Below are 23,477 nucleotides of genomic sequence, written 5' to 3' on the forward strand. Positions count from 1 at the left end.
GTGACGACCCTGTATACTGTCTCTGTGTACTACTGCTATACACGTGTGCAGTATCTGAGATGCTTATCAAAGTGGATCTGGTTATGTGTAGTGATACTTGTACTTAACTGTATACAAAAATAAATGTCACTGTCATAGACACTCCCTCTCCACTGACTCTGAGTCTGAAGATGTTTCAACCTAAAACATCACTTATTCATTTTCTCCAGATGGGCTGCCTGACCCGTTGAGTTACTCCAGCATTTTGTGTAAAATGCTTCATGAGATATTCATAAAGTTTCATTCATTCATTCATTCATTCATTCATTCATTCATTCATTCATTCATTCATTCATTCATTCATTCATTCATTCATTCATACATTCATTCATTCATTCATTCATTCATTCATTCATTCATTCATTCATTCATTCATTGTCTATCTTCGGTGTAAACCAGCGCCTGCAGTTTCTTCCTACACATGAATTCCACTGTAACCTGGTACATGTGACTAATAAAGTACCATTGAACCATTGAACATCAGTCCCTCTTCTGTATTTTGCGTCTTTTGGCTTCCAGTTCAACTAGAGCATGAAACCATCACTGCTCATTTGGAATTTGACACGTGGGATTAGATGAAGGCATCTGGTCTTCCCAGCAAACCGTGTGTTCATCTGGGATACCGATTAATTTCCCCAGACTGTATCCAATAGTCCCCCAATGTAAGTATCCCCCCGGGGCGTTTGAATAGCCCATGACGGAAGGTGAGCAGGTAAGGAGGGTGAGCAGATTTTTGTTGCTACCAGTTGAGGTATAATGTCAGGATTGATTTAAGGCCATCATGTTTCAGTTAGTGTTGGGGGTGCCAGTGATAATGGCCCCGCTCGCCTGAAGGCTTCAGCAAAGAATCCAGCGACCACACGTCTCCAGAGACGGCGACATCGTTCTTGGAGGGATGTTTGCCGTGCATCTGAGCAGGTTGGAGGAAGTGCATTCGTTCAAAGAACCGCCGGCAGATGCAGCGAGTAGGTTCGGACTCTGGTATTTTCACATATTTGCCCACCAATATCACAGCCTTTTGCTGAATCCGTTCTGTTGAAATTCTTTAGGCGTGGTAGTGCATCGTTCAACGTTTCTACCCATTGGTTCCTGAAACTCCCAAATGAACCTCAACAATGCGGAGGTACGAGAGTTTAGTTTAATTTAGTTTAGTTTAGAATGAGTTTAGTTTAGTTTTGTTTCCAGCGTGGAAGCAGACCCTTCGGCCCAGAGTCCGCGCCGGCCAGTATACTAGTTCTACCCTACACACTTGAGAGAATGTTCCCGAAGCCAATGAACCTGGTTTTGGAGTAACTCAGCGGGTCAGGCAACATCTCTGGTTGACATTTCGGGTAGGAACCCTTCTTCAGATTGCAAGCTACAAACTTGCACGTCTTTGGAGCGCCCTGAGAAAACTCACGCGGTCACCCGGAGAACGTACAAACTCCGTACAGACAGCGCCCGTAGTCAGGATCAAATCCGGCTTGCACTCATTTGATTTTGCAAGCCGGATTTACACTCATGCTAAATTATTATAATGTTCGTGTTGTGGCATTCGTAATCTCGAAGCCCAGACCGTTTTTATATTTAGGTGTCAGAATGTGGGTTCATAGGCAAGGCCAGCGTTCATAACCACCCCTGCTCGTGAAGGAGCTAGCGCTGGCAGGCAGTCCCAGCATTTAGATACAGAGGCAATAATGGAAATGTAAAGGCTCCCAGCCCGAAATGTCGTCTGTCCTCCACAGATATTGCCTGAACCGCTGAGTTCCTCCAGCACGATGTGTTTGGCTCAAGGAACGGTGTGTGACTTGGTCACTGGTGCATTGGCTGCCTTGGTTCACGGGTGGTGGAGTGGAGGGGTGCAGTTAGCGTGGCGTGGGCAGCACATTTGATAGGAAGCACACGGTGTAAACATAGGGCGACGATGGTGGAGAGAAGGAAGGTTTGATGGTATTCAACCAGATAGGCAACTTTGGTCTTGGATGGAGATACAAGAATCAAGAGTGTTTTATTGTCACATGTCCCAAACAGGCCAATGAAATTCTTACTTGCAGCAGCACAACAGAACATGTAAACATTGTTATCTGTAAACAATATAATAAACGAAAAGTTCGGCATATGTATGCACACATACATAAACTCAATAATAATGCAAAAAGACAAAGCCATTGCCCCCAAGTCTATGTAGTACAGACCTTATATAGAGGTTGTGTAGCGACCATAGAGAATGGTCCAGGTCGTCGAACCCTCGGATTGGCCAGCGAGGTCACGTGGGAACGCGACTATGGGGATTGGTCCAGGGAACGACATCGCTGATTGGCCAGCGATGTCAGGTGCGCGTTTGGCGCCCGTTTGAGACAGTTCGGCGAAGTCTTCAAGGAAGACAGTAAGTTTGTATTGGTTGTCCTGTACCTTGTTGTTTAACTCTGTATTCGTGTATTGCGGCTGCAATAAACTTCGTCTACAACCAACAAGTTTCGGACTCGCCATATTGGTGACCCCGACGTGATCTGGACGATCACCGACTGAGCAGGAACCCGACGCCTCGTTGACGATGGCTGAGCAGGGCACACCGGAGTCAAGCGCGGCAGGCGTTCATCTTCCGTTATTTTGGACGTACGCACCGCAAGCTTGGTTTATCCACGCCGAGGCTCAATTCCATATAAAGAAGGTGTCGGACGAGTCCACGAAGTACTTCTACCTCGTCAGCGCGCTATCGCCGGACACAACCAAGCGCGTGATGCGGTTCATCGTAAATTCACCTGCGGAAGACAAATACGAGGCCATGAAGAAGGTATTACTACGAACCTTTGGGTTGAATAAGCATGGTGGTGCGGCAAAACTTCTGCACCTACCGGATCTTGGAGACCAACTGCCTTCCGTCCTCATGGCCGAAATGATGATGTTAGCCGGTGAGCATATGGATTGCCCGATGTTTGAACAGGCATTCCGCGAGAAACTTCCCGAGGATGTCCGACTGCTGCTTACGGATTGTTCTTTTAAGGACCCCGAAGCATATGCAGCGAAAGCGGACGCGCTCATAGCGGCAAAAAACAAGGCAAGTGGTTCAATCAACAAAGTCTCGACATCAGTGACCACGCCACAGCGACGGCAAGATGGCGACACGTCTCCCGCCAATTCTCCGAAAGCCCGCCAAAAAGATCCGCACAAGCGCGGCCCCACGGACATAGAATTTTTGGTAGACACGGGAGCCATCGTCAGCATAGTGCCGCCGACCGACCTCGAAACCAGATCGGGTAAGACAGGTCCCACCCTCATCGCGGTTAATGGCAGCCCAATTCGCACTTTCGGTACACGGAAGATGTCCCTTGTGTTAGGCCTCCGCACGTACGAATGGCCATTCATCATAGCCGACGTCAAACAAGCGATCCTGGGCGCAGATTTTCTCTGGGCTTTTTCACTGGTTCCTGATGTCCGCGGTAACGACCTCCGACCCTCTGCCGAAGATGAGCACGTCGCTCCAACAATCACCTCCTCGCCCAGCCCTACTGTCCAGGCCGTCGTCGCGGCCCCCGACTCGTATGCTGCGATTCTGGCAGAGTTCCCAGAGCTGCTCGTCCAACGTTTTGACGCACCTTCGGCTAAGCACGGTGTGGTCCATCACATCCGCACCGAAGGCCCTCCCGTTTTCGCTCGGGCCAGGAGACTACCGCCAGACAAACTGGTGGTGGCAAGGGCGGAGTTCAGGAAGATGGAGGAAATGGGAATTGTCCGTCAGTCTGACAGCCCATGGGCCTCGCCGTTACACATGGTCTCCAAGGCATCTGGGGGGTGGAGGCCATGTGGCGATTATCGGCGTCTCAATGCTGTCACCACGGCTGATCGCTACCCCATACCGCACCTACAGGACTTTTCATCTGGGCTGGAAGGAGCGGTGGTGTTTTCCAAAATCGATTTGGTGCGAGGATACCATCAGATTCCGGTGCGACCGGAGGACATACAAAAAACTGCAACTATTACTCCGTTCGGGTTGTTTGAATGGTTGCGTATGCCTTTCGGTTTAAAGAACGCGGCACAGGCTTTCCAGCGACTGATGGACCGCGTGGGCCGGGGTTTACCCTTTTTGTTTATTTATTTAGACGACATCCTGGTAGCCAGCCCCTCAGTGCAGGAACACCAGGCCCATTTGCGGACCGTGTTCCAGCGGCTCCAAGACCACGGGCTCATTATCCAACCCTCCAAATGTCAATTCGGCCTGCCTGCCCTCGATTTTCTAGGGCACAGAATTACTCCTGCCGGCGCCACCCCTTTGCCCGAGAAGGTGGAAGCTATCCGGGCTTTTCCCAGGCCTACCACAGTAAAAGGGCTGCAGGAGTTCGTAGGCATGGTTAATTTCTACCATAGATTCGTCCCGGCAGCGGCGCGAGTCCTGCGCCCGCTTTTCCAATGCCTTGCAGGGAATCCGGTAGAGTTGTTGTGGTCCCCGGCCGCAGAGTCAGCTTTTACGGCAGCTAAGGCAGCCTTGGCAGACGCCACCATGTTGGTCCATCCGAGCCCCTCCGCCCCCACGGCCCTGACGGTTGATGCCTCTGACGTGGCGGTGGGTGGAGTTCTGGAGCAGCAGGTCGGTGGCCGTTGGCAGCCTTTAGCGTTTTTCAGCCGGCAACTAAATTCGGCCGAGCTGAAATATAGCGCATTTGACCGAGAGCTTCTGGCTCTCTATTTAGCTGTCCGTCATTTCAGGTATTTCCTCGAGGGCCGCCCATTTGTGGCATTTACGGACCACAAGCCATTAACATTTGCTTTTTCGAAATTGTCTGACCCATGGTCGGCCCGCCAGCAGCGGCACCTGACTGCTATCTCCGAATTTACCACAGATGTCCGTCATATCGCGGGTAAGCTTAATGCCGTGGCTGACGCCCTGTCTAGACCTGCTTTTCCCCCTATTTCGGCGGTGGACTGCGAAGTGGATCCCCAGGAGCTTGCGGAGGCACAGCTCTTAGCGGATACCGTTTCGGCTTACCAGTCCACCACTTCGGGATTGAAGTTGGCCCAGGTAGCTTGTGGGTCGGAGGGCACGAAAGTCTGGTGCGATGTTTCTCTTCCTCGTCCCAGGCCGGTAATACCGCCCTCCCTTCAGCGCCGGGTTTTCGATGCCATTCATGGGCTGGCGCACCCGTCCATCCGCTCCACCTCTGCCTTGGTAGCAGCGAGGTTTGTCTGGCATGGCCTGCGGAAACAGGTAGCGGGGTGGGCACGTTCCTGCGTGCCCTGTCAGACCGCTAAAGTCCAGCGCCACGTCCAGCCCCCCGTACAGGATTTCGAGGTCCCGGTTTGTCGTTTTTTCCACATCCACGTGGATTTGGTCGGGCCTTTGCCTTCCTCCCGGGGCTACACCCACCTCCTCACGGTGGTGGATCGGTTCACCCGGTGGCCAGAGGCTTTCCCATTGTTTGATATCTCGTCAGCGTCTTGTGCTAGGACTTTGGCCCTTCATTGGGTAGCTCGTTTCGGGGTCCCGGCAGTTATTACAACTGACAGAGGTCCACAGTTCACTTCGTCCCTCTGGGCCGCGCTGGCGGAACTGTACGGGTCCAAGTTACAACCCACAACTGCATATCACCCCCAGGCAAATGGACTCGTAGAAAGGTTCCACCGCCAACTTAAGGCGTCCCTCAGTGCAAGGCTTGAAGGCCCGGACTGGGTAGACCAACTCCCTTGGGTTCTTTTGGGCATCAGGACTGCTCCTAAGCCAGATCTCGGTGCGTCGTCCGCAGAGCTAGTATATGGCTCGACACTTCGAGTACCCGGAGATCTGTTTCCGGACCCTTCAGCCCTGCTCCCTACAGTCCCATCAGCGTTAGCATCTCTCCGGGAACGGGTGGGCTCCCTGGCTCCAGTGCCGACTTCACGTCATGGGTGTTCCATGGTACATGAACCGTCTTCCCTGAAGGACTGTGAGTTTGTTTTTCTGCGTAAAGATGCCCATCGCGCCCCGTTGCAGAAGGTCTATCAAGGGCCGTTCCGGGTTTTACGTAAGGGAACGGCTACTTTCACCTTAGACATGGGCGGCAAGAGTGAACTCGTCTCGGTGTCCCGGCTCAAACCTGCCCATTTGGACCCGGATCAACCAGTCCTGGTCGGTCAAACCCCTAGGAGAGGCCAACCTCCGTTAGTTCCGCCCAGTCCAGAAACCCCCGTTCCGACAGTTCCTCCAGGACCCCCCGTTTCGGCAGTTCCTCCAGAACCCCCCGTGCCGGTAGTTCCTCCAGAACCTCTCATTCCGGCTGTTCCTCCAAGTCCGGAACCTCCGGCTCCTGTGGTTCAGGCTGTCCCTCTCCGTACTCGTTATGGTCGCGAAATCCGGCTCCCAGCTAGGTTCCGCACCTCGGGTTCTGGGGGGGGGTCATGTAGCGACCATAGAGAATGGTCCAGGTCGTCGAACCCTCGGATTGGCCAGCGAGATCACGTGGGAACGCGACCATGGGGATTGGTCCAGGGAACGACATCGCTGATTGGCCAGCGATGTCAGGTGCGCGTTTGGCGCCCGTTTGAGACAGTTCGGCGAAGTCTTCAAGGAAGACAGTAAGTTTGTATTGGTTGTCCTGTACCTTGTTGTTTAACTCTGTATTCGTGTATTGCGGCTGCAATAAACTTCGTCTACAACCAACAAGTTTCGGACTCGCCATAGTTGTATTGTTTAATGGTCTGATGGTTATAGGGAAGAAGCTGCTCCTGAACCTGGAGGTCATGGTTTTCAAGCTGCTATATATTTTTCCCGATGGCAGGAGTGAAACGAGAGCATGGCCTCAGTGGTGTGGGTCTCAGATGATGCTGACTGTTTTTTTGAGTCAGTGACTCCTGTGGATCCCTTCAATGATGGGGAGGTCAGTACCCGTGATGGACTGGGTACGTGTGACATTGGAGCCACAGCTCCATAATTGACTTATTTTGCACCAAATGGTTCTGGTGAGGTATAGAGACTCCCCTGCAGGGCAATGGGGCACCCAGTCCAATTGGCGCCGCACAGTCTGGAGAGTTCAAATGTCGCCATTTCTGGAGGTGGTCACAGTGTGGCATCCCGGCCTGACCCGCTGAGTCTCTCCAGCTCTTCATCATTTACTCATGATTCCAGTATCTACAGTGTTGCCATGCTGCAGAGAGTGGTGGACTCAGCCCGGTCCATCGCGGGCGCAGCCCTCCCCACCATTAAAAACATCTACACTGGGCGCTGCCTCCAGAAGGCGGCATCCATCATCAAGTATCCTCACCATACGGGCCGTGCCCTCTTCTCACTGCTACCGTCGGGCGGGAGGTACAGAAGCCTGAACTCCCATACCACCAGGTTCAGGAATTGCTGCCTTCCTGCAACCATCAGGTTGTTGGACCTACCCGCACAACCCTAATCCCACCTCAGCAACGGAACACTACGGACCACCTCTTGCACCAGCATGGACTTGATTCTTGTATTTTGCACTAATGTATTGTTTTGAAGTATTTTTTCTTTTCAATGTCTTGTAGAGTTTATGTATAATGTATGAATAACTGTTTTTTATGTGTGTATATCTATCTGCCTGTGACGCTGCTGAAAGCATGATTTTCATTGTACCTGTACCTCACCGTACTTGTGAAGATGACAATAAACTCGACTTGACTTGACTATGTTGTGGGATGGACGTTGGGTTAGCGGGGTTTAAGTAACATTCTCCTGTTCACTGATGCATAAAAGACAAATTGAATTGTTTACAACCATTTTTAACAAAAAAAACCTCTCTATGGTGTCTGCCATCAAAGAATTCTTGTGTTCCTATGGCGAATTAGTTTCCAGTGAAATTGTATATTTTAATAATAATAATAATAATAAGCATTTATTTTATATAGCGCCTTACCAGAAGCTCAAAGCGCTTTACAAAAACAATCATAACATAAAAACAAACAGACAAACTATCCCTTCAACATGTCAACACCTGTAAAGGAAAACTAAGCAATAGTTTGGTTGGGCCGAAGGGCCTGTTTCCGCGCTGTATCTCTAAACTAAACTAAACTAATCTAAACTAATCAAGCTGTTGAGCAACCAATAAAGGAACAAGCTCGTTTTAGTACAAACAGAAAGCACTGGAGTAACTCAGCGCGTCAGGCAGCAGCAGTGGAAGGAAGGTACAGGCGATGTTTCAGGTTGGGACCCTTCTTCACATTGATTGTAGTCGGGGGGGGGGGGTCATCCGGGGAAGAGAGGTGGGGGCGGAACAACGTCTGGCAAGTGATAGGTGGATACAGCTGAGAGGGGGAGTTGATTGGGGATGGGTGGAGTATTGACAAAGGCTGGAGGTCATAGTCATGGAGTCACAGAGCGTGGAAACAAGCCCTTCGGCCAAACTTGCCCACACCGACCAACATGTTGCATCTACACTAGTCCCACCTGCCTGCGTTTGGCCCATATCCCTCTAAACCTTTCCTGTCTATGAACCTGTCCAAATGTTTCTTACAAGGTGAAAAGGAAATGTTGCCTGTCCATAGGCACAAAACGCTGGAGTAACTCAGCGGGTTAGGCAGCATCTCTGAAGAAACAAGACAGGCGACATTTCGCTTCGTTACCCTTCTTCAGACTGAAAGTAGAGTGTATTTGTGTGTATGGGGGGGGGGGGGGGGGTTAAATGTGTGTAGGGGGGGGGGTTAATAAATTGGAGGCGAGTACAGCCCAGAGGAAATCAGGAGGTCCATTCCTTCCACAGATGCTGCCTGACCTTTGTATTTTGCTCGGTTTCCAGGATCTGCAGTTCCTTGTTCCCCATCAAATATGCCTCCATTAAATGTCGTCAAAATGATTTCCTCATTTGTGTGGTGTGTTTTGTTCTCAGACTCCACCGACTGCACCAAGTGTCCTCCACTATTCTGGTCCAACGACGCCAAGGACCAATGCATAGCGAAGAGTGTCGTGTATTTGTCTTTCACCGATACCCTGGGCATGGCCTTGGTCGCCCTTGCTCTGACCGGTGTCTGTATGTCCGCACTGACAGCTGGCCTGTTCCGCAGACACCGAGAGACCCCTCTGGTTAAAGCCAACAACTCCGAGCTCAGCTTCCTGCTTCTGTGGGCGATCACCTGCTGTTTCTTGTGCTCCATGACCTTCATTGGTGAACCTACCCACTGGTCTTGTGTGTTGCGCCGCACGGCGTTCGGCGTCTCCTTCGTCCTGTGTCTGTCTTGTGTTCTGGCCAAAACCATACTGGTCCTGACGGCCTTTAGGGCAACGCACCCCAGCGATAACTGGAAGAAATGGTTTGGACAGAAGCACCAGAGGATAAGTGTCTTCCTGCTCGCATCCGTCCAGGGTGTAATCTGTGTCCTTTGGGTGGTCATCGCGCCGCCCTTCCCTGTGACCAACACGCAATATTACCGGGAGACGATCATCCTGGAGTGTGACCCCGGCTCCTCGACAGCCTTCTACTCCGCATCGGGTTACGTCGCTCTCTTATCCTGCATCTGTTTTGTGCTGGCCTTCCTGGCGCTGAAGCTGCCGGACAATTTCAACGAGGCAAAGTGTATCACTTTCAGCATGTTGATCTTCTGCGCCGTTTGGATCACTTTTATTCCCGCCTCTGTCAGCTCTCCCGGTAAATACACGGTGGCCGTGGAAGTGTTCGCCATCCTGGCCTCCAGTTTCGGGTTGTTGCTTTGCATTTTTGCACCGAAGAGTAACATTATCGTGGTGATTTCCTCTGGGCTTTACTCGCCTCCAATTTATTAACCCCTCCCCACACTCTACTTTCAGTCTGAAGAAGGGTAACGAAGCGAAATGTCGCCTGTCCTCCAGACCAAAGAAGCACATGATGGGTAAGGTTGGATGAGAAGGACCTCAAAGGATAAACGAAGACTACAAAAGGATGAGCTTATGTCCTGATGTTTGACTTCATACTTTCGTTTAGTTCACTGCAGCAACTAAATCGCAACGTTCAAATCCATTCACTTACCCAGCTGAATATGACTCCTAGTTCTAGACTCTCCCACTAATGGAAACATCCTCTCCACATCCATTCTATCCAAGCCTTTCACTATTCTGCATGTTTCAATGAGGTCCCTCTTCATTCTTCTAAACTCCAGCGAGTACAGGCCCAGTGCCGACAAACGCTCAACATAGATTAACCTACTCATTCCTGGGATCATTCTTCTGGACCCTCTCCAGAGCCAGCAAATCCTTCCTCAGATCTGGTGCCCAGAAATACTCACAATATTCTAAATGCAGCTTTATCAGCGCCTTATAGAGCCTCATGATTACATCCCTGTTTTTGTATACAAGCCCTCTTGAAATAAATGCTAGCATTGAGTTTGCTTTCTTTACTACCGATTTGGCTTGCAGATTAACTTTTTGGGAATCCTGCACCAGCACTCGCAAGTTCCTTTGCACCTCCAATTTCTGTATTCTCTTCCCATATAGAAAATAGTCTAAGCCTTTATTCCTACTACCAAAATGCATGACTCTGCACTTTGCTACACTCTTTTCCATCTGCCACTTCTCTGCCACTCTCCCAACCTGTCCCTCCTTCTGTAGAGTCCCTGATTTCTCTACACTACCTGCCCCTCCACCTATTTCCGTATCATCCGCAAACTTTGCCACAAATCCTTCAATCGCCTCATCGAAATTATTAATATAAAACATGAAGAGTAGCAGCCCCCCCCACTGACCCTGGCAGACAACCAAAAAAAAAATGCCCCCTTTATTGCCACTCTTTGTCTTTTGCCATCCAGCTAACCTGTTGTCCATGCTAGTATTTACCCTTTGATACCATGGGTTCTTTTCTTCCTAAGCAGCATAACATGAAGCGCCTTATCAAAGGAGCAGAATTAGGCAATCCATCCATCAGAACTACTCCACCATTCGATCATGGCTGATCTATCTTTTCCTGTCAACACCATTTTCCTGCCTTCTCCCCATATCCTTTAACACCCTTACTAATCAAGAATCTGTCCCTCTCCACATTAAAAATGCTCAAGGACTTGCCCTCCGCATCCGTCTGTGGCAATAAATTCCATGTATCATATAGATATTGATCTTTATGTAGAATATATTTAGCAACTGAACCTCCATAGTCCCTGTGTAGGAATTGCAAAGATTCACTACCTGCTGAGTGAAAACATTTCTTATCTCTGATCTGAATGTTCCCTGCACCATATTTTCAGACAGTGACTCTTGGTTCTACACATCTCAGGAGAAACATCAATCCTATATCCATTCTGTCAAGCAGTTTGTGTGTTTCAAAGAGACCTCCTTTTATTCTTCCAAATTCTAACCAGTGCAAGCGTAATTTGCTGCATACATTTCAACTGATAACTCACTAGCCCAGGAATTAGACTGGCGAGCCTTTATCTTGCACGGAACATAATTCACGTTATTCCCTTTATCCAGTAACTGCATGATTGTAATCATGTATTATCTTTCCGCTCACTAGTCAGCATGCAACACTGGACACGTGGCAATAAAATAAATTCAAACTCATACTCAAAACTCTTACTCTCATTGTTGCAACAATATCTTTCCTTTGGTGGGTAGATCAGATCTCTGTGCAATATTCCAGATGCAGTCTCATCAAATCCTCATTTAACTGTATACTCTCTACTCTTTCCTGAACTTCTCTCGCAATAAAGACCAACGCACCATTTGCTTTCCTAATTGTGTGCTGTAACTGCATATTAAGTTACAGTGTAGAGGAAGGTTGGTACTGGTTTATGCTGAAGATGGACTTAAATTTCTGGTGTAACTCAACAGGTCAGGCAGCATCTCTGGAGAAAGTTCACCTATTCCTTTCCTCCATTGATGCTGCCTGACCCGCTGAGTTACTGCAACATTTTGTATAAAGTTACAGTGATTCATATACAAGTCATCCTGGTTCCTCTGAACTTTTCATAAATTCATAAGTTCGAGGAGCAGAATTGGGCCATTTAGCTAATCAAGCCTATTCCATCATTCAATGGTGGCTGATCTATCCCTCTCAAACCTATTCTCATGCCTTCTCCCCATAACCCCTGGCACCCTTACTAATCAAGAATCTGTCCATTTCCGCCTTAAAAATATCCAATGACATGGCCTCCACAGCCATCTCTGGCAATGAAATCAACAGATTCACCACCCTCTAACTAAAGAAATTCCTCCTCATCTCCTTTCTAAAGGTACGTCCTTTTATTCTGAGGCTATGGCTTCTGGTCCTAGACTCTCCCACCAGTGGAAACATCCTCTGCACATTCAATCCATCCAGGCATTTCACTATTCGGTAAGTTTCGATGAAGTTCCCCCTCATCCTACTAAACTCCAGCCCAGTGCCTTCAAATGCTCATCATATGTTAACCCAATCTTTCCTGGGATTCCTGGTTTCCAATCACTTTTCAATATTTCACTATTGAAAAATATGCATCCCCTTGCTAGTTCTTCTACTAGCTTTATGTCCTCATTTTGTTTTACAATGTATTCCATCTGCCATTTACATAAGGACACATAAGATATGATAATTTTGGAATGTGTAATGAACTGTAAATTGCTGGAAAAACTCAATGAGTCAAGCATCAACTGTCGAGATAAAAAGATAGTCTATGTTTTGGATCAAAACCTTGAACAAGTTCTGATGCAGGCTTTCAAATTGAAATGTCAACCGTTCCATTCCCTCCATGGATTCTGTTCGACCCACTGAGTTCCTCCAGCACTTTGTGCTTTGTTCAAGATTCCAGCTTTTGCAGTTCCTTGTGCCTCTAATCAAATGATGTGATTTAAAAAAAAGTGTGCAGCAATTCTAGAAGCTAAAGTATATGGACTGAACCAAATATATTTGAATGTGGTTGCACTTTTGCATAGAACATAGAACACAGAGAGTACAGCACTGGAACGCACCCTTCAGCTCACAATGTTTGTGCTGAACATGATGACAAGTTCAACTGATCACATCTGCCTGCACATGATCTCTCTGCAGTTTATTTTTCCACCATTGGCTTAAGCTGTGTGTGTTCTCCTTGAAGCTTCACCGCAAATTGATTCACAATCCAGCAACTCTTGCATGCGGTCTCAGTGGACTATTTCTATATACTTTGTACTAATCGGGGATTGGCAATATTTTACTGAACTGTCTGTAAAAATAGAATTTCACTATACGTCTGTAGATGTGACAATAATGAACCATTGAACCATTGAATTATTGGTCTGTTGTTTCCCAGTTTCTTCGTTTCTGTTCCTTACTTGTCGTGCTAATTCTGGGAACCGCTTCAAAGTCCTGTGGATCTGCAAACAAAATATGAACAGTGGAAACCAGAGGATTAACAGTCAGGGCACCTCAGTGGCTCCACAATGGCATTTTATGAAAGAACACTTAATTTCAGTACCAGTTTTCATTGTGAATAGACATGAAACCCATGTTGTTTTGTGCTCCTTACCTCATGAGCTCTAATCTTCAGTGGTGACATAGTGGCCAGGAGATAGAGTTGCTGCCTCAATTGCACCAGAGACCCAGGTTCGATCCTGACTATGGGAGCTGTCTGTGTGGAGTTTGCAAGTTCTTCCTGTGACCGTGTGGGTTTCCCCCGTGTGCTCCGGTTTCCTCCCACATACCAAAGATGTGCAGGTTTGTGGTAAATTGCCCCTAGTGTGTAGGGAGTGGATGTGAAAGTGGGAGAACATAGAACTAGTGTGAATGGGTGATTGATGGTCTGCGCTGACTCGGTGGGCTGGGGAGCCTATTTCCATGCTGTATCTCTAAACTAAACTATACTAAACTAAACTAAATCCTTATGGAATCATAGAGTGTCATAGTGATACAGTGTGGAAACAGGCCCTTCGACCCACCTTGCCCTCACTGGCCAACATGTCCCAGCTACACTAGTCCCACATGCCTGCATTTGGTCCATATCGCTTCAAACCTGCCTTATCCATGTAACTGTCTAACCAGTTCTTAAGCTTTGGTATAGTCCCAGCCTCAACTCCCTCCTCTGACAGCTTCTTCCATATACCCACCACCCTTTGTGTGAAAAAGTTACCACTCAGATTTCTATTAAATCTTTTCCCCTTCACCTTGAACCTATGTCCTCTGGTCCTCATTCCCCTACCCTGTGCAAGAGATTCTGTGCATCTACTCGATTTATTTCTCTCCTGATTTTATACACGATTCTTGACTCCATTTAATTTAAAGAGGAACGATTCACTGATCACGGTAATTACTGTAGGATGTATCTCGCTGTCATAAAAAACAATTGTGTTCACTTGGGATGTTAACTAATTTCTACAGTTTTCTATTGGGGGTATCTTCTTCAGTATTTAAACTCAATCCGTTTCTGGACATCTACACAGAGAATATAAAGAGCAGGATCCAATCGACGCGAGCCAGTTTCATTACTGCAATGTATCAGATTGTGTTCAGAGCCTTAGTGATCTGGACATTTGCTCTGCGTTCGGATGAGATGAGGTGCCGGCTTCGGGAGAGAATCCATCTGCCCAACATCTCTAAGGACGGCGACATTGTACTGGGAGGGATCTTTCCCGTGCACTTAAACAGTTTGCAACCGGTAAATTTATACACCGAGCGAATAGCAGAAATCAGATGCAAAAGGTCAGTTGACATCTCGTACCACCAATTGTCCTTTCAATTAATACTCCAAGTGTTTTCTCAAGTACAAAACTAATAATGATATTTTGCTAAGTACATTCATGTTATGTTGTTTTCGGAAAGGCGGTGGCTTGGGAAAGCTTTAAATTCATATTCGTGTGTCTATACCAAGCCTTTGCGCTGAGCGATAAGAAATGTGTGGTCAAACGAGTTACAGGTAAGTTAAGCATGTACAATGAACGGCGGATGCTGGTGCACAAAAATAACACACAAAGTGCTGGAGTAACTCAGCGGGTCAGGCAGCACCTCCGGAGATCATGTATAGGCGATGTTTCGGGTCGAGACCTTTCTTCAAACAATTTAAGATGATATGGAATTAGATACATAGAAACATAGAAAAATTGGTGCAGGAGTAGGCCATTCGGCCCTTCGATCCAGCACCGCCATTCAATATGATCATGGCTGATCATCTAAAACCAATATTTATTCACAAAATGCTGGAGTAACTCAGCAGACCAGGCAGCATCTCAGGAGAGAAGGAATGGGTGACGTTTCGTGTCTCTACCCGAAACGTCACCCATTCCTTCTCTCTTGAGATGCTGCCTGACCTGCTGAGTTACTCCAGCATTTTGTGAATAAATACCTTCGATTTGTACCAGCATCTGCAGTTATCTTCTTACATCTAAAACCAATACCCGGTTCCTGCTTTTTCCCCATATCCCTTGATTTCTTTAGCCCTAAGAGCTAAATCTAACTCCCTCTTGTAAACATCCAATGAATCGGCCTCCACTGCCTTCTGTGGCAGAGAATTCCACAGATTCACAACTCTGCGTGAAAAAGTTTTTCCTCATCTCAGTCCGAAATGGCCTACCCCTTATTCTTAAACTGGTTCTGGACTCCCCCAACATCAGGAACATTTTTCCTGCATCTAGCCTGTTCAATTCTTTAAGAATTTTATATGTTTCTTTCAGATCTCCTCTCATCCTAAATTTTAGTGAATACAAGCCCCTTCGATCCATTGTTTCATCACATGCCAGTCCCGCCATCCCTGAAATTAACCATGTGAACCTACGCTGCACTCCCTCAAAAGCAATAATGTCCATCCTCAAATTAGGAGACCAAAATTGCACACAATACTCCAGGTGCGGTCTCACCAGGGCCCTGTACAACTGTTGTAGGACCTCCTTGCTCCTAAACTTGGCAATGAAGGCCAACATGCCATTAGCTTACTTCACTGCCTCCTCTACCTGCACGCTTACTTTCAGTGACTGATATACAAGCACACCCAGGTCTCATTGCTCCTCCCCATTTCCAAATCTAACACCATTCAGATAATAATCTGCCTTCCTGTTCTTGCCACCCAAGCAGATAACCTCACATTTATCCACATTATACTGCATCTGCCCACTCACCCAACCTATCCAAGTCACCCTGCAGCCTCACAGCATCCTCGTCGCATCTCACGCTGCCATCCCGAGAATTAACTACGCTGCACTCCCTCAATAGCAATAATGTCCTTTCTCAAATTAGGAGACCAAAATTGCATAAAATTAATGCAGGCAAGTCCGATTCTATTAATGCAGGCATGGCGATTGGCCTTGACAGGGTGTTAGGGGGATGAAGAGACGGCAAATGTTGAAACCAGTAGCAGATGAGGCGTGTATTCAACCGAGGGTATTTGCCATTTAAATATATGGCATCGAAACCAGAAGTACCTACAATGGTGTAGAAGTACCTACTTCTTTGATAATCTTTGGTATTTACTGGAACGGTGCTGAACAGCTTGTAGCCGTTCTGACTCTAACTGCGGAACATGGTCAATCATTATTTCGCTGGCCCTGCTCCGGTAAGGTTAGACAATAAGTTAATCTAAAATATGGGGGCTTTTGACAGTGCAAGGAAACGGCTTACTGGAATTCGGCTTGGATTAGATGGTATTCGCTATGATGGGAATTTAGACAGGCTTGGATTGTTTTCTCTGGCGCCAAGTAGGTTGAGAAGGGAGGCAATAGGAGTGTATACAACTATGAGAGGAATAGATAAGGTAGAGAGTCAGAAACTTTTTTTATTTGCGAGGGTGGAAACTACAAAAACAGAGCTTGGCTTTAAGGTGAATGGGGCAAAGTTTAAAGGAGATGTGCGGGGCGAGTTATTGTTTACACAGAGGATGGTGGGTGCTTAGAACGCGCTGCCAGGGGTTGTGGTGGAGGCAAATATCATAGCGGCATTTGAGAGGCTATTACACAGGCACATTGATATGGAAGAAATTGATGGATATGGATCTTGTGCAAGCAGAGAATAGTTCATCTTGGCACGGACACTGTGGTGCGAAGGAGCTGTTGCTATGCTGTACTGTTCTATGTTGTATGTAGAACATGTTATGTGTTCTATGTTCCATGTTCACTGTTCTATGTTCTATGATTTTTCTCGTTGGCTAATCCGACAGCCGGTAGTAAATGTAATAACAAGGAACTGCAGATGCTGGTATACGCAAAAAGACACAAAGTGCTGGAGCGGGTAAGAGATAGCATCCCTGGAGAACATGGATAGGTGACGTTAGATGTCACGACTTCTTCTTCAGATGGTAGTAAATAATTGATTTTAAATTAATAGAGCGTGCTTTACGTTTTCCGCGATTACACATATTAGGTTAGTTGGGTTGTAGGTCAATTGGCTTCTGTAAAATTGTCCCCAGTGTGTAGGATAGCGCCAGTGAACGGGTGATTGTTAGTCGGCGCGGACCCAGTGGGCCGATGAGCCAATTTACTCACTGTATCTCCAAAATAAAAAGTATCTCAAGGGTTTAAATGAACACAGAAGATTCCTCTCTGACCTTCGCCTGTGGTTTATTTCTAGTTTTGATTTAATGGCCTTCCGCCTGTTGCTGACCATGGTTTTTGCAATCGAGGAAGTCAACAGAAGCGAGCGAGTCCTCCCTAACATGACCCTGGGTTACCGGATTCACGACGACTGTGACTCGCCCAAGATCGCCACACAAGTGGCCTTGGCTCTACTGAATGGACAGCAGGAAACGTACGTGGACCAAGCGTGTGACGGCGCTCTCAACGTCTCTGGCATCGTGGGTGGCGCCGGCTCCTCGGTGTCCATCGCCGTTGCAAGAACCATTGGACCTTTTAAAATACCACTGGTGAGATTTGTTTCAAGTTATCAGAATGCTGCTTGGATTACATGGTGTTAGCCATGAGGAGAAGCTGGATAAACTTGTCTTGTCTTGTCTGGAATGTCAGAGGTTAAGGGAAGACCTGCTCGAAGTAGACAAAATTATGAGAAGCCGCGATAGGGTTGACAGTCAGAACTTTCTTTCCAGGGTGGAAATGTCAAAGACTAGAGGGCACAGCTTCAAGATGAGAGGGGCAAAGTTTAAAGGTGATATGCGGAGTAAGTATTTTACACAGGGGCTGATGAATGCCTGGAACGTGCTCCAACGGTGGCGAAGGAGGCAGATACGATAGTGGAGTTTAAGAGGCTTTTAGGCAAGCACATGGATATGCAGGGAATGGAGGGATATGGGTACATGTGCAGGCAGGGGACATTAGTTTAACTTGGCATCACTATACTATACTAAACTAAACTAGACTAAACTAAACTAACCACTTTCAGCACAGACACTGTGGGCTAAAGATCCCATTCCTGTGCGGCACTGCTTTATGTACCATCACTTAAGCGGGGCTACCTGATCAATCAACGGGACACCAGTTTAGGTTTATTGTTGTCATGTGTACCTAGATACAGTGAGAAGCTTTGTTTTGCATAGCGTCATAGATTCATATAGCGTGGAAACTGGCCTTTCAGTCCAACTTGCCTATGCCGATCAACATGTCCCATCTACATTAGTTCCTCCTGCCTGCGTTTGGCCCATATCCCTCCAAACCTGCCCTATCCATGTATTTGTCCTAATGCTTCTTTAACCTTCTAATTGTCCTAGCCTCAATTACCTCCCTGGGCAGCTCCTTCCGTACACCCACCATCTTTTGAGAAAAAAAAGCTGCCCATCAGGTTCCTATTAAATTCCCCACCACGCTCCTCACCTTGAACCTATGTCCACTGGTTCTCGACTCCCATATTCTGGGCAAAATATTCTGATCCTCTCAAGACTCAGGAGTTCTGACTCAATTTCTCAGTATTGAGGAATTCCCGATATATTTCTCTCGTGATCTGACACACCCTCTACAAGATTCGCCCTTATTCTCCTGCGCTCCAATGAATAAATTCCCTCAACCTCTCCCTGTAGATGAGGCCCTCGGGCCCTGGCAACATCCTCGTAAATCTAATGTCTATTTTTGTGGTTATGATCACGTAAGTGGAACCAACTGATCAGTCACTAGGACCTGTATTTCGGTTTAGGTTTATTATTGTCACCTGCACCGAGATACGGTGATGGGGCTTGTTCTTTCTGTTGTACAAACAGATCAGTTAATATTATTCATAACTGCAATAAAGTCAAAGTCAAGTACAATAGGCAGGGCGAAGGGAAATATACAGTTTTATCACTGATACGGAGTCGCGTTAGGACTTCTTTGATGCCAATTAGTTTACAATATCTAGTAATATCGAACATATTAACCAGTATACCAATTGTGATTGAATACAGGTTAGTTATTTTTCCACCTGTGGGTGTCTGAGCGATAAGAATGAATATCCAACGTTTCATAGAACGATACCGAGTGACTACCATCAATCCAAGGTTTTGGTACATCTCGTGAAGAGGTTTGGATGGACCTGGATTGGAACCATTAACAGCAATGATGACTATGGCAACTCGGGGATTAGAACGTTTCTTGAGGCTGCTGAGAAGTTGGGTGTTTGTATCGCCTTCTCCGAATCTTTGCACAGATCTGATCCCGCGGACAAGATCACCAGGATTGTCCAAGTGATGAGAGCGGCCACCACCAGAGTGGTGGTGGCTTTCGCTGGGCCTGGGGAAATGCGCGTTTTATTCAAGGAAGTGTCACGGCAGAACCTCAGCGGGGTGCAATGGGTGGGCAGCGAAGCCTGGATGACAGCGGACGTTGTTGGCGTGGACAACCTCTCGCCGCTCCTCACTGGGGCAATGGGAACTGCAGTGCGTGCGGTACAGGTTCCGGGGCTGAGGGACTTCCTCCTCGCAGTTCATCCTTCTCATTTTCCCGGTAATCCTTTAGTGAGGGAGTTCTGGGAAACCACATTCAAGTGCACGCTTAGTGTAGACACCGTGGCAAACCAAATAGGTCCATTTGCCCACCTCCCGCAGTGCAGTGGAAATGAAAGCCTGGACAAAATACACAACGTGTACACTGACCTATCCATGGACGGGAACTCCTACATTGTATATAAGGCAGTCTATGCTTTTGCTCACGCATTGAACGACATGTTTTCGTGTGTGGAACGCCAAGGACCATTCGTGGGCAACACATGTGCACACATTTCCACCTTTCAACCGTGGCAGGTGGGCAATGAGTTCTATTGAATTCCAACCGATGTAATGCATTTGTCAATGTAGAAATAAAGCTATGGACAGAAGGAGATGCAGATGATGGTTTACATGAAGAAGACACAAATTGCTGGAGTAACTCCATGTTTTCCAGCGATGTTGTCTGACCCGCTAGGTTGCTCCGTCATTTTATGTCATTTTTAAAAGTAAGCCTGTCAAGTTATTGCGCTGTAAAATCTGAACATCCCTTCTCCCCAGAAACATTCTGTAAACCTTTTGGGAGAGTTTGGGCAGGCGAGGACTTTATTCCTTGGAACACATGAGGCTAGGGGGTGTTCATGTAGAGATGTATGAGAAATTGAAGGCGTGGACAGGGCGAATGCACAGCAAGAAATAAAGGGCATAGGTTTAAGCTGAGAGAGAAACGATTTAACAGGAATCTGCGGGGAATATTTTTCGCACAAAGAGGGTTTGCTCCGTGGAACTTGTTGCCAGAGGAAGCAGCTACGGCAGGTAGAATAACTGCACTCAACGGACACTTGGACAGGTACATGGATTGGGAAGGCTTAGAAGGATATGGGTCAAACGCGGGTCGATCGGATTTGGTTAGGTCGGGGATCTTGGACGGCAGGGACCAGTAAGACTGAGGGGCCAGAAGACTCTATGACTATCAGAAGACACAACGTGCTGGAGTATGTCAATGGGTCAGGCAGCATCTCTGAAGAACATGGATAGGGGGGAGGGGTATAGTTGGAAGAGAGGAGGGGCAGCGCAAAGCCTGCGATCCAATGAATAAATTCCCTCAACCTCTCCCTGTAGATGAGGCCCTCGAGCCCTATGTTTGTCAGGCAGATGGCTGGACAAATGGCAGTGAGATAAAGAGAGACGAATTGAGAACTGTGAAACTAGAGAAAGGTACATTGGTGGAGGGAAGCGGGAGGGGAAAGGGTGTGAGTCAAGGTGGGGCACAAGGAAAAGGAGGGAGGGGTGGGGTTTGTAGATTAGTTACCTCTGACTCTTTGACTCTCCACCTTAAGATAAACTCCTTGATTTTGTTTTAGCTACTCCATTACATGAAGTCAATCTACTTCACAACAAAGGCTGGCGAGAAGGTGCATCTTGATGAGCAAGGGAATCCAGCAGCCGCTTATGAATTTGTAAACTGGCAAGTGAATGCAAATGGTAACATGGAAGTTATGACTGTTGGATATTACAATGGGTCAGCACCTCCTGGTAAAGCACTTGTGCTGAACCCACATCAGATTGTCTGGAGCGATGGTACACGGCGGGTAAGAGTGCCAGTTGAAGCTGACCAATTTTGCTACATGTTTTCTGCATTGTCAGATCATAGTCAACATTTAAGATATATTTGGATAGGTACATGGTTAGGAAAGGTTTAGTGAGATATGGGCCAAACGCGGGCAGGAAGGACTAGTGGAGATGGGACATGTTGGTAGGTGTTTGCAAGATGGGCAGAAGGGCCTGTTGCCACGCTGTATAATTCTATTACAATCGAGCCGCCCACAATGTACAGATACAGAATAATGGGAATATCGGTTGGTGCAAGAGAAAGTCCAGTGAACTCCGATGGTCAAGTTAATTCCCCAGGTAGCATGTATTTATCAAAGTACACAACAGCTGGTAATTGTATGGGACAAGATGCCAGAAGAGGTACTTGAGGCAGGTACTTTCACAGCTTTAAAGAAAACATTTGGACAGGTACATGAAAAGGATATGTTTAGAAGGAGATGGACCAAACGTAGGCAGGTGGGTCGAGTGCAGATGGGGCATGTGGATCGGTCTGGGCAAGTTGGGGCAAAGGGCCGATTCCCACGCTATTTGACTGACTCGATGACTCTATAAGCATCACATCATATATCCGCACTGTTGGAATAAAACCCACCACTATCCATTAAGAAATAGAAATGATCAAATAATCCTCGTTGTCCTTTCTTTAAGATTCCCCGAGCAGTCTGCTCTGAAAGTTGTCGGTCCGGAACCAGGAAAAGGGCCCGGAAAGGGCAACCCGTTTGTTGCTTTGACTGCACCCCCTGTGCGGATGGGGAGGTCAGTAACACTACAGGTGAGGACAAAGTACATTTGGAGGTGTTGTAACCTTGGTGATCCCTCGCAATGGTGCAGCTGTTGACTTGCTACCTTCCAGCGCCAGAGACCCGGGTTCCAATGACTACGAATGCTGTCTGTATGGAGTTTGTACGTTCTCCCTGTGACCGCGTGAGTTTTCTCCGGGTTCTCCGGTTTCCTTCCACACACCAATGACGTACAGGTTTGTAGGTTAACTGTCCTCTGTAAACCAGCCTTATGTGTTGGAGAGAACTAGTGCACATGGAGATCGCTAGTCGGCACGGACTCGGTGGGCCAAAGGACCTGTCGCCAGACTGTATCTCTAGTCTAAAGTCATGATCGCTTTGTCCTCAGACTCCACCGACTGCACCAAGTGTCCTCCACTATTCTGGTCCAACGACGTCAAGGACCAATGCATAGCGAAGAGTGTCGTGTATTTGTCTTTCACCGATACCCTGGGCATGGCCTTGGTCGCCCTTGCTCTGACCGGTGCCTGTATGTCCGCACTGACAGCTGGCCTGTTCCGCAGACACCGAGAGACCCCTCTGGTTAAAGCCAACAACTCCGAGCTCAGCTTCCTGCTTCTGTGGGCGATCACCTGCTGTTTCTTGTGCTCCATGACCTTCATTGGTGAACCTACCCGCTGGTCTTGTGTGTTGCGCCGCACGGCGTTCGGCGTCTCCTTCGTCCTGTGTTTGTCTTGTGTTCTGGCCAAAACCATACTGGTCCTGACGGCCTTTAGGGCAACGCACCCCAGCGATAACTGGAAGAAATGGTTTGGACAGAAGCAGCAGAGGATAAGTGTTTTCCTGCTAGCATCCGTCCAGGGTGTAATCTGTGTCCTTTGGGTGGTCATCGCGCCGCCCTTCCCTGTGACCAACACGCAATATTACCGGGAGACGATCATCCTGGAGTGTGACCCCGGCTCCTCGACAGCCTTCTACTCGGCATCGGGTTACGTCGCTCTCTTATCCTGCATCTGTTTTGTGCTGGCCTTCCTGGCGCGGAAGCTGCCGGACAATTTCAACGAGGCAAAGTGTATCACTTTCAGCATGTTGATCTTCTGCGCCGTCTGGATCACTTTTATTCCCGCCTCTGTCAGCTCTCCCGGTAAATACACGGTGGCCGTGGAAGTGTTCGCCATCCTCGCCTCCAGTTTCGGGTTGCTGCTTTGCATTTTTGCACCGAAATGTTACATTATCGTGGTGACTCCAGGGAAAAATACAAAGAAGCACATGATGGGTAAAGCTAATGGTAAAAGAATTTGACGTTTTTTTACTCCGGCTCGTAAATTGCAGATTGCTCTCTGTAGCAATTAAAATACATCTCCTAATCAAACGATTTCTGAAACTCCAGAATATGACCAATGTGATCCACACACTTACCTTGAAAAGGAATAGGTG

The 23,477-nt window shown here is 47.6% G+C and overlaps 1 protein-coding gene and 1 pseudogene across 1 annotated transcript; both read left to right on the forward strand.

Annotated features, from left to right (window-relative positions):
- Positions 1-733: 733 nt before the first annotated feature.
- On the forward strand, positions 734-9,727 carry LOC144599047 (extracellular calcium-sensing receptor pseudogene; annotated as a pseudogene).
- Positions 9,728-17,418: 7,691 nt separating this feature from the next.
- Positions 17,419-23,342, forward strand: LOC144599167 (extracellular calcium-sensing receptor-like). Its single transcript, XM_078409903.1, has 5 exons — positions 17,419-17,706; positions 19,171-20,004; positions 21,051-21,278; positions 21,949-22,072; positions 22,429-23,342. The coding sequence occupies exons 1-5, from the start codon at positions 17,425-17,427 to the stop codon at positions 23,340-23,342; spliced, it is 2,382 nt and encodes a 793-aa protein (XP_078266029.1). The 5' UTR covers positions 17,419-17,424.
- Positions 23,343-23,477: the final 135 nt, after the last annotated feature.

The sequence above is a fragment of the Rhinoraja longicauda genome, chromosome 13 (assembly GCF_053455715.1).
Source record: "Rhinoraja longicauda isolate Sanriku21f chromosome 13, sRhiLon1.1, whole genome shotgun sequence".
NCBI classification, from domain to species: domain Eukaryota; kingdom Metazoa; phylum Chordata; class Chondrichthyes; order Rajiformes; family Arhynchobatidae; genus Rhinoraja; species Rhinoraja longicauda.